The sequence below is a fragment of the Centropristis striata genome, chromosome 2 (assembly GCF_030273125.1).
Source record: "Centropristis striata isolate RG_2023a ecotype Rhode Island chromosome 2, C.striata_1.0, whole genome shotgun sequence".
Classification (NCBI taxonomy): domain Eukaryota; kingdom Metazoa; phylum Chordata; class Actinopteri; order Perciformes; family Serranidae; genus Centropristis; species Centropristis striata.
The window spans coordinates 27,793,703-27,807,227 of record NC_081518.1 but is presented as its reverse complement, the minus strand read 5'-3'; the positions used below and the strand labels follow the sequence as shown (position 1 = coordinate 27,807,227).

The following is a 13,525-nucleotide window of genomic DNA, read 5'->3' as shown; positions in this document are numbered from 1 at the left end:
CATTGTCTGAACCTGGGTTTTGGGAGAGGCTGATATTTTGGATGGGGACGAGAGATACTTCTCGTCTCCTCAGCGGATCACATGGCCCCCGCGCTGAAGTGCAGGCTGCCATGGAAACACTAGCAGCCCAGTGCCTGTTTGATGCTTTTGGAGGACTTCAAAGCCCCAGTGCTTGCTTACTTTAACCCATATAGAGCAGCGTGGAGTAACCTGACCTGCAGTGCATCAAAGGGGGAAAATTAGTTTGTTTTTTAGGTGTCTTTGATTTCTCGCCACTCTCTATGGAGGAACGTTAGGAGAAGCACTTCACTCTCTGTGTGCCTCACCAGCACTGTTGTGTGTTTGTTTATGTTTAATCTCTGTTACAGCACTTCATCACTGAGCGCTGATCTCAATGAACGCTGTCTGAGCTGCTCACTTCTCTTGATATAAGAGCTGGTCTGATTCAATTTACACTCAGACAGTTACACCAATTTCACCCAGACAACAAATGTTGTCTTTCTTCTTTTTATCTGAATTTTCTGTCCCAGAAGTGTGCTGCACACTTGAAGAGGCAGTTCACCCACAATGCAATTTATCGCGTTCCATTTCTTTTTCTTTTTTTTCCCCTTCAAACCAGCTCACGCGCCAAAGCAAATCAATAGAAATAGCTTTGATTTACATGGCGGGGTCCACAGGAACGTCACAGTGGATGCACAAATAATGTAGAGCAGCATGTGCTGCACCGCTGCATGTGAGCTATACAGATGCATACAGGCGACGTCCAGCAGTGCAAACATGCATGTAAACATGCAAATCAAACAAAACTAGCAGCGTTGCTTTTTCCTGACACGTGTTTAACCTTGTGGAACATGAGCACACACTCAGGTACAGAGCTCCAACAAAATTGAATGAGTCATAGCCTAAAAGAGCAGGATCCTGCAACACCATCATCACCATCAGCATGTTTTGCATATTTTCAGCAAATTATTTTATGTGGTTAAGAGACTTCTCCACTGAATTTATAACTTTGCATTTATTTTTAAGTCTTCTTCAGACTTTCACTCCTGTTCTTCCGGACACTCTGAGGACACGTATCTTCTGTATTGTCTAACTTCCCTTAATCAGTATTCATTGAAAAGCAGCGACTATCTCATTGGAGCGACTTATTTCCAACACTACAATCAACATCTACATGATTGTTATTCAAAAAGCATCTGAAAAGGACCTTAATTAGCTTCATTGTTGCATCTCAACTTGCAAACATGAACTTCTACACAAATTGTACATTTCAAAAGCACTGTGCATTACTGCTTACTGTTGTCACTTTGATGAATTATGATAATTATCTATCCTTTTTTGTTTTTCAGGTATGTCCATTGATATTAAAAAGTGTAGGTTTATTCAGAAGCCATTATTTGGTTCTAACTGGTTAGATTTTTCTGTAATTTGTATTTTCTTTATATCCGTGTTCTAACTAAAATAATAAGTTCAAACTTGAAGCAACAGATTCAGAATAATCATTTATCAAATATCTTTTTTCCAATAACACACTTAAAATTTTTCATGTAAAAATCTGGTGCCTATGTTACCCAAAGTGCAACTTGAAAAATAACGGTTCAGTTTGAGATTTGGGAGATTTTATGCCAGTAGCTGATAATGAAGCCTCAAACTGCCATTTACTTCACATTACTTTGGTTCTATGTTCATTAGGTGTTCAATTTCAAGTTTAACTTTTTTTGTATTGTTTCTACAAGAAAGAACAAGAAACACGTTGGAAAAATATAGAAGTAAGAATGAGGGGGAAAAAAGAAATATTCCATACATTTAATTATATTACTAATAATAAGACTTATTAGCAGTCAGATAATTACATCATTTAGCCACCATTTGCATGTAATTAACCTCCAGGATATTGTAAAAATAAACATAGAGCAAAGTGAAAAGTCATTCCTTTCAGCCACCGGGAAATTCCACATATTTGTTGTTTCTTCCACACAGAGGCAATTCATCGCTTGACCTCCAACAAGCAAACAGTGAACAGGGACTTTAGAGTTTAGTAAGAGTGGAGTTTCAGAGTTTGGTCACAAAATGACCAGAATAGATATTCAGAAGAATGTATATAATGTAGGATTTAGAGGCACCTTCACTTATAATCTTGCTCGTTAGATGCAACAACTTTCTCCTAAAACTGATTAACTGCAGGCATTCCCACATACAATGGAAAAGAGGATCCTTCTGGTCATGTTAGGATGCATTCTTTGCATCCTGCCCAGCATGTATTCATAAGCTCAGCGTGAACTTGATCCTTAGGTATTTGTGTATTTGATGAAGACTTGTGTCGCATCTGACCACTTGATTGAGATGTTTCAGCTATGCCAGGCTGACCATATAGGTTGACCACACATTGCCGCATGTATTACGTGAATTGACAACGTTTCCATGTAAGCACAATGTTGAGCAACGGGATAAAATCGTATTGTGGGGCCTCTGCTGATTCACACCTCTAGTATGCATGTACTCATAAATCTTTTTGTTTGTGTGAACGTGGACGCAGGTGTGCGTATGCTGGATGGAGAGGTGACCGACATGGTGGAGGCGCAGTCCCTCAGTCTGAATCCTCAACACATCGACATTTACAGTGCCAGCTGGGGCCCAGAGGATGACGGCAAAACTGTGGACGGACCTGCTAAACTCGCCAAAGAAGCTTTTCTGCGTGGAGTTACAGAGGTGTGTGTGTGCGCTTGTTTGTGTGAGACAAAAATTATTTACTGCCTGTGTGTGGCTCCCTTTCAGCAGTCAGTAATTGAACTGTTCGAGCATGAGAGGACACAAATGGGAAGAACAAAGCAATTTTTGACCCTGACAATTATGAATGGAAGGGAATGTCCTCTAAAAGCCATCAGGGAGGGAAATCTTTGAAAATGAACAGAAGCAGCTCTGACATGAAATGAAGAAATGAAGCAAAAAAAAAAAAGTTTTTCTTTGAATATTCATTGTTAGTTGAAGGGCGCTTCTTGAACTGCCAGCCAATCTTTTATCTCCCAGCTCTTTCAGTCAGTCGGCATGTGGTCTCTTCAAGTGTGAATTGAGTGTTTTTCTAAAAAAAAAAAAATCAAGGTTTTTTTTTTTATATTTCCAATCAAACAGTTACTGGAGCTTTGAATTACTTTGCAAGCATTTCTAATCAAAGGCTTTCAAACACATGGAGATTTCGAGGGGGGTAATTTTGAAAACTAGTTTGTCAGCATTTCACAACATGGCAATCTGAATATAAACTTAAAAGGGACCTCGCTGTCACATAACGCATCCTGACACTTGTTTTAATGCACATGCCCATGTCACATAATGTCGACAGATTAATAGGCACACATGTCACATATCTGCACCCCGTGAATCAACACATCCATCCCACTAACGGGGACTCTTGTTATGGAGCGGCGGGATTCAAGGCATGTGCCATGAAGCTGATTGGAAGCACTGACACTGACTACTAAGATAATTGCCACAGTGGCAGTGCTGTCAGATGGTGGTGTGGGTGGTGCATAGCTGGGTTTGATCAATGCAGAGAGAGATGGTTCCACTCAATACAATAAAGCGCCTCTTAGATGAAAATTATTGCACTTCAAAGGCTGAGAGGTTGGATGATTTATCACAATGAGCTGTTGTCATATAGTGCCTTTTTGTATTGCATTGCTGTCATGCGATATTTAGCTCTTTTTAATTTACTGAGTGACCACCCCGGCCTCTGTGATGTATGCTGCCTTTTAATGGGCCCTTTTGAAATGAGCCCTGAAATGAATTTGCCCTCCTATAATTGGGATTCCTATGAAAGATTGAATGAGATTTTGTTCTTTTCTGGTTAGTGGTGGTCGGACACATGAATCGATGAATGAAAGAGTTCTTTTTGGTCTGAATGTACTGTACGTTCTCCAGGGTCGGAACGGTCTGGGCTCCATCTTTGTGTGGGCTTCTGGGAACGGAGGGAGGGAGAAGGACAGCTGTAACTGCGACGGCTACACCAACAGCATTTACACACTGTCCATCAGCAGCTCCACCCAGAACGGCAACGTCCCCTGGTACAGCGAGGCGTGCTCCTCCACCCTCGCCACCACCTACAGCTCGGGGAACCTCAACGAGAAACAGATAGTGAGTCTTTTTTTTTCTGTTTCTCTTCCTCGCTTCTGCTTTCAAAGTAGGACATTTATTTCCAAGGTTTACTTGATGCACAGCTTCTTTATGGCTTCTTAAATGTGTGAACACTTAACTGGGCTTTATCCTCGAGATGTCACAAATTTGTTTTCAACACTTTGAAACCTGCATTGTTTACATTCACATTTACCCGCTTTCAGTCTTCATCTTCCCTGCCCTTGCTGGTGCATTGCTGTTTTTCTTAACTTGTTACGCCCACCTGTGGGTCACTGCAGGACTGTGTACCGACCACACAGGTGCACGTGTGTATGTGCATCTCTTTATGACAAACAACACAGGTGCTCACTGACATAAAACACCAACAACTCTGCAAGATAACTTTAATCTGCAATTAGTAAAGTAATTTCTCAAAGAAAAAATCCAAAAATGTTCTGGTTTCAGCCGATTAATTGTGCTACAGCTGGTTAGATAAAACAAAAATGAAAAAAGGTAATTATTGTATATATGAGGGGTGTTGTATATACCTGTATTGGCAATAATAGTCAAATATTGATCTCCTGTTAATAATATGCATATGATAATAACAAGCTAATAACCCGGTGCCTCTTAAATCATTTCTGTTTCTTTCCCTTCACGTTTTTATGGTTAAAGACTCTCTCTCCACCTCTCTACCCTTGCTTTTTGAGTGTAAGTATATTTGCCTTAAAAGAAACAAAACACACAATAAACAAAGTCATAAATGAATTTTACTGATAGCATTTCCCCCCAAATGTTCTATAGATATCTCAATAATAATAACAGCCACAGTCAATGAGAGATATTTCTGATAATATAAAAATATACCAATCTGGTTGGCATAGATAATGAGAATATGAAAAGAGTGTTTTATATTTAGGTGTTAGGAATGCAGATTAAGCATGCTGTATATTAAATGCATTTACATTTTACATGGCTGCAATAACACTTACTTAATTATTGATTAATCTACCAGTTATTAGCTGATTCTTTAATCTTTAAAAAGTCAGAAATCAGCCACTGTGGCTTCTTAAATGTCTTGTTTCTTCTGACCAGCCCCCAAAACCCAAAGCTGCAGCTCACTGTCACAGTAAAACAGAACAAAGCCATATTTAAGAAGCTAAAAAACACAATTTCTGCTTAAAAACAACTTACACGACTAACTGAACAGCTCTTTACTGACACACACACATTTTGCAGCTTCATCCTGAACCTGCTGCCTGAACCACAGCATGACTTCTTCAGTCTTTCCTCCGTTTCTTCTTCTCCTCCATTCACTCAGTCTTGGACCATTAAAATTATTATGAATAGTGAACGGCTGAAACTCCGTCTGGCAATCTGTTGCTGCTTGATATTCTCGTCACAAACACAAAATCACATGTGAGCACAGTCTTTCTTTCTCGAGCACACAGTCTAGCAGCCAGGCCAACTGGACGGACAGCTTATGACATCTCTGTGACATGTGGCTGGTCCCTTAATGCCTCAGTGCTGTACTCACTTAATTGTGCTGTCACTCATGAACCTGGGAATGAAGACATGGAGGAGGAGAGAAAGGGTGGGACCTCCGGGGTTATGCAGGAGTGAATATCTTCACGTCTGTTTAGGGCTTTTTTTTTTTTACTTATAATATCCGTCTCTTTCAATTTCATATACGAGGGATATGCAAAGCTCCTGAATGTATAATTGGAGCATTAAAGTCAGCTCTGCCACTGCATTTATTATTCTGTTTAGTCCGTTAAAAGATCAGTGTTTAGAGGCCATGCCTTGGTCAGCACATTAAGCAGATTCTATCTGCTTTTATGCCCGTCTTATTCACTTACATACATTGTCCTCCCCTTTAGGATTATACAGTATGGCTGGGAGCTTTTTTGCAAAGCAGTGTTTTGTAACCTTTATCCTTCCCAAGAGTTAGGTGCATGTTCTGCACTGCCTTGCTTTGTATTCATGCAGCTGCAGAAAGTCACTCCTGGGAGCCGCCCAGTGAAACCACAGCCCTCTGCTGTGGGTCACTGAGGAGATCTCTACCAGAGCAACTGATCCAAAAAAAAGAGTCTCGCTCAAAGACACTTCTCTGGTAGTTGTTGAGAGAGGGTGAGCCTAAGTTATACTATTTCCCCGCTTTGATTTTCAAGCTAGTCCAGGGAGCCCTGCTGAGGCGGTTTCTCACTCTACTTCAACTGATCGGCGATTTCTGCCTCCAGCAAATATAACATAGCAAAGAGGGAATTGATGGAGAATAAAGTTAAGCAGCATTTTGAAATTAAAAGAATAAGGTCAATGCGTTTAAGGCTATTTTGCACATTGTCATTTTTTTTTGCCTGAGCTGTCTGTTTCAGCATTACCATGTTCGTCTTTTGTAGGTGACTACAGACCTCAAATCAAAATGCACAGACTCCCACACAGGCACCTCTGCGTCCGCCCCTCTGGCTGCTGGGATCATCGCTCTTGCCCTTGAAGCCAAGTAAGTGCTTATCACCATTTTTCTGAGTCTTACAATGCCTTGATATTCCCTTCAGCTTTACAGCCTAATTCTCACTCTCTCCATCTGCACATTTCCTTTACTTATGTTGATTAGGATCATTGTAATCTTTTGGAAAAGAAAAGAGTTAAAAATTTAATTTGTGCAGAACAAACTCATGATTATACTGTGTAATTATTCTGGAGGAAGATTGGTCATTTTCACAACCTGTGTGTACACTAAAATATTCAGTTTGAATTAGTGCCCCACTCTTATCACTTTATAACACGTGGCTGGAAGTTTTCAAACTGCAAATAGGTCATTCAGTGACAACAGGTGAAATAGTTTTTCTACCTTTTTTTTTGCAGACTTTCAAGAGCTCCATTATAAATGTCACACTTGTGTATTAAGTCAGGTTTTAACTGCAGGTGCTGTGTGTTTATGCATCAAATCTGCTTGATTATCCCATTTTCTGAATTATTTTTTAACCCCTCTGCCTGGCTGACTTTTCCAGTGCATTTACAAAAACACCACTAATGATTATTATCCAGTCACGCAGCACTAATGTGGGGACAAACATAAACGTCAGAACAATCCTGAAAGTGTAATTAGTCTTTCACTCTGATTTGTTTCAAAGCGAGCGAGGTGATGGAAAGGGATTGCAATTAGCAATGGATTTGATGAGAAAGTGAGGAAAAGTCAACAATACAAATAATACATTTAAAGTTTAAGCAACTAAAAGGAGCTTTTAATTTTTGTGCTGTTATGGCGACCCCTGTGGAAAAAAGCAGTCATGTTTCTATGAGCACCATCGCCTTGTTTAATAAGCTCATTATTCAAATATTTTTATTGGGTTTCGGATTGTAAACACTTATAAAACAATTAACAAGTCCCGAAACAGCAACCCCAATATATACAATAATAAAGTGACAACAATAACACAAAAAAATGTACATTAAGGGAAAAAAACTGACATATTACAGAGCCTTTGAATCAATTTTGTCCCAGTGTTTCCAGCAGGGAATTGTAAGTTAAAATAATTCATAAATATCTGCCAGACCTTATAAAATATCTGGGTTGAACCTCTGATTGTGTGTTTCAACTTCTTAAGTTTTAATTGTGCCATTACATCCTCAACCCAGCGCCTGTGGGAGGCCTATCTGACTTCCATTACACAAAATAAGACTCTGGCCAATGTAACGCAATGGCGTCTGATTGTGCTCCAGATATCGTTATCCCAGCAGGGGTCACACCAAATATTGCGATGTCAGGAGCAGGGCCTATCTCCTTGTCACAGATGTAAGAGAAAGTAATCAAAAATTAAAGACCAAAACTGTATCAACTTTGGGCAAGCCCAGAACATATGACAGAGGGTAGCCGAAGCCTGACGGCATCAGGAGCAAGTCGGGTCGACATCTGGATATATCCTGGCAAGCTTACTCCTAGATAAATGAAGCCTATGCAGCAGATTGTTTTATAAAGCTCATGATCTTTTTCAAACACAGCTGTTTGCAGGATGTATAGTGATGAGGTAATGTATCTATTTTTGGCTATGAAGGATTAATAACAGTAATATATTGATGACAAAACAAAGTTGTTGGTCAAGATTGCAATGTCCCAACAAAAACCTGCAGTAAAGTCAATGGTGCAGTATTTTACTGGTATTCAAAGGAGGCAAACTTCAGTGGTGATGCCACTGAACACATGGTCACCACTGTCTCCTCCCACATTTACACTTTATTTTAAGGAGTTTTTGTGTACTCCTGCTGCTCCTGTAGATGGTCTGCTGCACAAGCATCCATTTCTTCAGCAGAATACCACTCAATTCTCGAGTTTGCAGACACCATCATTTAAATAGCAATGAGCCAGGTGCACCCAAATTACACCTATGATTGATTAGGAGACTCTTTATGATCCCTTCGGCCCTTGTGCTTCGCTTTGTGCCCAGATTAAACACTGTTTAACTTACAAAAGTGGAGCTGGACACGCTCTGAATGCACTTAAGCCATAAACTATAGATTATTTAAAAATGGTCTAAGGTTAACTTGAATTTAGCCACGAAAGTATAATAATATATGGATGTAAAACTCCATCTCACAATGCATTTCATAAATAAAAAAGACAATATATAAATATATACCAGTCTAGGATGAAGAGGGGCAGTTTTCTCCATCTGTTGAATGACCGATCAGGGTTGACTCGGCCTGTGCTTTATAACCATCATTTTTAGTTTTCTTTTTCTCTTTACTGACCCTGCTCCAGTAAAAGCCACAACATATAACTGTAAACTGTAAACACAGACTATTCTGGTCTGCTTATCATATATGTTTCGTCTGACTTTGCAGGGTCGAGCATTAACAATAACTAGATAGAAAAAGCCAAGTTTCTCCCTCATAGCCTTGTTTGCTTATTTAGGTTGTATAGAGACATCAGTATTAAATGTAGCCTGTTTCATAACCAGTTAAAAACTCCTTGTAGTTGCTTTAAGCCCAACTGTGACCTCCTGTTACCCTTTTTCCTCCATTCAAGCTGGGTGGCTGCAGGGACTTACTGAAGCACTTTTTCATTTTTTTTTTCTTTACAATACATTTTGGCAAAGAGCAGAAATTGAGTTCAAACACATGTTGACTGAAGATTTACTCTAATTTATGGAAGAATGTGCCTGGTACTTCACTGTATTTAATCAGCTGTCCACCTGCAGGTTAAGGCTGTAGGACATATTGTCGGACGAGTTTGTTTGATCTCTTTGAGTGCCTCAACCTTCTTTCAGTTGGAGTCTTACCCTGTTTGTCTTTTTTCTTCTCGTGGCTGTGTGTGTCTTTGTGTGTGCTTTCACGAACACACATTCCAGTAAAAATCTGACCTGGAGGGACATGCAACATCTGGTTGTGCGAACTTCTCACCCTGCCCACCTGCTCACCAACGACTGGAGAACCAATGGGGTCGGACGTAAAGGTATGGCAGCCCCTTCCAAGTTCTCTTCTGCCCTCTGCAGTTTGCAGATGGACGCCTTTGAGGCTCTTTAACGTGTTATGCATCTAATAAATCGAGTCCAACGAGAGCTGCAAGGCCCTGGAACCAGTTGTGTCACTGTAGCTCGTCTATGAAGTGAGATCTGGGAGAGGATGCGGCTCTCAGCAGGCCAGCATTCATGTGTTTCTTTCCCTTTTTCCCCTCTGCAGTTAGCCATTCGTATGGATATGGTCTACTTGATGCCAGTGCCATTGTATCGCTGGCAGAAACGTGGACCAGTGTGAGGCCGCAGCGCAAATGTGTGATCACCATGGTCTGTGAGCCAAGGTTAGTACTCTGCACGAGCACACACACTCACTCACTCTGTTTACAAGTGTTTGCAGCTGTCATTTTCAAAACAAAAACGTATTTGAATACAGGCAGCCCACACAGCCCGATCCCAAATTGCAGGTTAGAAATATTGTTCTGTTTATTCGAAGGTGCCTCATATAAGTGACAAGTTAACATGATGATGGGGCAGACTCTTTTTTTTTTTTTTTTTTTTTTTATTGTTTGTTTTTTTATTTACCCGCAATGCTTCATCAACAAGTCCAAAATCTTTCCTCACATTGTAGCTTGATTTTTATTATTAAAATAATTTTATTTTTAAATATATAAATATATTTATATATATTTAAATATAAAATATATTTTATATTTAAATATATATTATCATTATCATTATCATCATTTTCTTTTTTTAAAATTATAATCTGGTGTTTTTATGCTTTTATTTTTTGTATTATTTTAAGTGATTTTATTTGTCTCGGTGCAGTCCTCAAGGCAGTTTATTACAAACATTGCTTATCTATTTTATTATTAATTTGTCTTAATTGTTGTTGTTTTTAATTCCATTAAAATTATGTATTACTTTAATTGGCTGGTTGTATTTGTAGAAGTCCTGAATAGTTTTAATTCTGGTTGTAAAGCAGTGTATTTTAGGAACGCCCCCTGCTGGAGTACAAGCAAGAGTCCTTTGTTCTGATCATTTCAGGTCGAATATTGTTTTTAAAAACGGCAAGTTTGGATTTTGAAAAAAAAAAAGCATCAGCCCTATCATACAGTATATAATTTATATCTTTATTCAGAGGGTTGCACTGATTTTGCATACATGCTGATCACCTTGCCATGTAGAGTTTTATTTAGAGTGTGATAAGTATGAATTCCCAATTGCTTTGACCACTGTACTTGCATACATCCGTCCGTTCATTCATTGACACGAACACCTGACACCTGACCAGAACCTGGGTAGGGGTAGGGCAAATTTTTGGGATCGACCGGCCCGTCAGCAGAGCTGTAGAGATTGTGGTCGCAGCTGTTTAAATTCATCTATGGCTCTGGAGGAAGTTTTCTTTGAAGAAAAATAACCCTGAAATCAGGATATCTGCAGACTGTCTTAATCTGTCTTGTGCAAGTCCTCCAACCTTATGGAAGTGCAATACTAAATCACTGCAGTGCCCCTTTTAGCAGCGAAGAGCCTCGCTGGCATAAAGAAATAGTTTTGCAGAAGTGTCATGGCTGAGATAGCAGCACTCAAAAGGTAATACCCATACAATACAAGTGTATGATAAAATAAATGTGATCAGAAAGATAATTCAATGACAGGAAACAATAAAAACATTGTTATGCATTTTGTTTTGACATAACTCGGCGTGTGATTAAGAGTCATGATGAGTGTTTGAGCCGCATTGAGTGGTCAGAGAAACTGACATTAAACTGGTTCATAACAAGTGTAGAACTGAGCCGTCATGCTCTGCTGCAGTGACACGTTACGTCTTCATCTGCAGCTCGACTCTGAGCGCCCTGCTCCGTGTTGTTTTCTCTGTGTGTGTGTGTGTGTGTGTGTGTGTGTGTGTGTGTGTGTGTGTGTGTGTGTGTGTGTGTGTGTGTGTGTGTGTGTGTGTGTGTGTGTGTGTGTGTATGTGTGTGTGTGTGTATGTGTGTGTATTTGTGCGTGTGTGCAAGAGACACTCCGCTCAGCTGGAGAAGCAGCATTTATAAGAGAAATAATAATTTGTCAGTTCATGTGTTGCGTTCTGTATTTCTCCTAAGCCGTTTTATTCCTTCTCTTCCCGGTGTCACAGTCTAAACGCAGCCTGACATCTCCTCTTCATTATGCGCTCCCTGTCACTTCCCTCGCCGGGTTTGAGGTTTCTCTCTCTTTTACTGCAGCTATGAGATGCTCGGAGCAGATGGTTCGAGCGTCTGGGAGCAGCAGTCAACGCAGGTTATTCAATTTACATTTTAGGTGTTTAGCTGACTCACTTAGCCGGTGTGACTTGAAATAAGTCGGCAGGTGGGGGTTCAGTGTCTTTCTCACTGTCAATTATATCTAGTGATTATATCTAACGGAGCCCTGACAGTGTGATCAAAAAAGACACATGCCCAGGGAAAACTACAGCACTACATACATACATAAATACACTACTACACTATTATGACCACAATTACCATTCCAGTTCCCATTTAAGGGGGAAGTTCAGGGTTTTTTTTCAAACTGGATTTTCCCATGTGTTTGTTTTCTGAGTTATTGATGTGCAAGTCTGAGTCATCGTGCACCAGAATGCACAAGTCCGAGTCATCAGAGTGCAAGGTCACGTCACAAATCCCGGGCTTTGAGTCCGAGTACAGGACTTGAGTGCTCCATCCCTGACTGGACCAGATTATAAAACGGCCTCCATTAGTCACTTTCATACGCTTTCCCAAAGTTTAGTCCGTTTCGATCGAACTCTGATGCGGTTAAATTCTCGTTGCGGTTCGTTTGGTCGCTTGTGAGCGATCCAATCATACTCTGGTGCGGAACCAAACAATCGATCCGAGACCACTGGCAGAGAGGTTTCCAAACCAACCCTAGTGCGGTTCGATTGCACTGTGAACATAATCCGACCCAATTAAAGGAAATTAACCCACAGCGGATTGTGGGTCCTGATCAAATTGGAAGATCCTATCATAGCATAAAGATGCAATTTGTCTCCTTCAGTTTCACTCTGTAGGCTACCACTGAGCTAAAGCAAATTTATCATTGCGGAATTATCAACATATTGCTTAAAATAACTTAATATTTACCTTCGTGGTAAAAGCAGATCATGATAGAAGTGCATCAGGGCTTGACTTCTCTGATTGTACAGGTGTCTGATCCCAGAAATAATAGATCAACACATTGTTGACAACACAGAGCTTCAGGAGCTCGTTCTGAGCATTTCTTTCCAAATTAGTTTGGTAGGAACACCAGAGCAGGATTACAGCTGGTAGAATCAAAGGTACGGTAAGGGAGTTCCCCTTTAACTTTTGTAAGATTTGGATGATGAATGGGCAGCTTTGGACTTTTGAGTTTCGTTTCGTGTTCACCTGTGTATAGGAAGATTTGTTAATAAATTTCAGTGTGTGCAGGAGTTTGCAGAGCATCGATTTGAATTGTATCGGTTGGCCTCACCCGTGTTTACATTTGGAAAATGGATTGTGCCTTAAAGCGTGAAGTCTTTGCAGGAAAGCTCCTGTAAGCGTGTGTCTAACCAAATAAGTGAACGTACAGGCTCTGTGTCGAAGAGGTATCAAAGAGATTTCTTGTCAGTTGTTTCAACATTGAATGTGACCAACGCCCAGATGTGTGTGCACACTTTGTTCTGAAAGAGGATTTGGCAAACTTTATGCAAATTACCACGAGGACTGCAACATTTTGCATCGCTGCAAACTGGAGTGTGGCACGAGCTTTTTAAAGAGTGATTTATGATTTAGAAACACTCTGAAGCATGATAACCGCCAAATGGATGGCAATTTTTCAGGTTTGGCTGCCTCCCAGACTATTTGGTGATGGTACTGAAAAGCTTTATAAACACATAATTAAAATACACATCTGTGTCTTCCCATTACTGTAAAAAGATTTAACTTAAAAATACTTAGTAAAGGACT

At 40.1% G+C, this 13,525-nt stretch overlaps 1 protein-coding gene across 3 annotated transcripts in view; it reads left to right on the top strand.

Annotated features, from left to right (window-relative positions):
• Positions 1-13,525, top strand: part of LOC131983224 (furin-1-like) — a 111,379-nt gene that overhangs the window by 87,571 nt on the left and 10,283 nt on the right. For all 3 annotated transcript variants that reach the window (XM_059347922.1, XM_059347904.1, XM_059347913.1), the window contains exons 8-12: positions 2,537-2,709; positions 3,916-4,128; positions 6,507-6,607; positions 9,456-9,559; positions 9,787-9,904. In XM_059347922.1, coding sequence (XP_059203905.1) covers positions 2,537-2,709; positions 3,916-4,128; positions 6,507-6,607; positions 9,456-9,559; positions 9,787-9,904 — 709 coding nt within the window. The remainder of the gene's footprint in view (positions 1-2,536; positions 2,710-3,915; positions 4,129-6,506; positions 6,608-9,455; positions 9,560-9,786; positions 9,905-13,525) is intronic.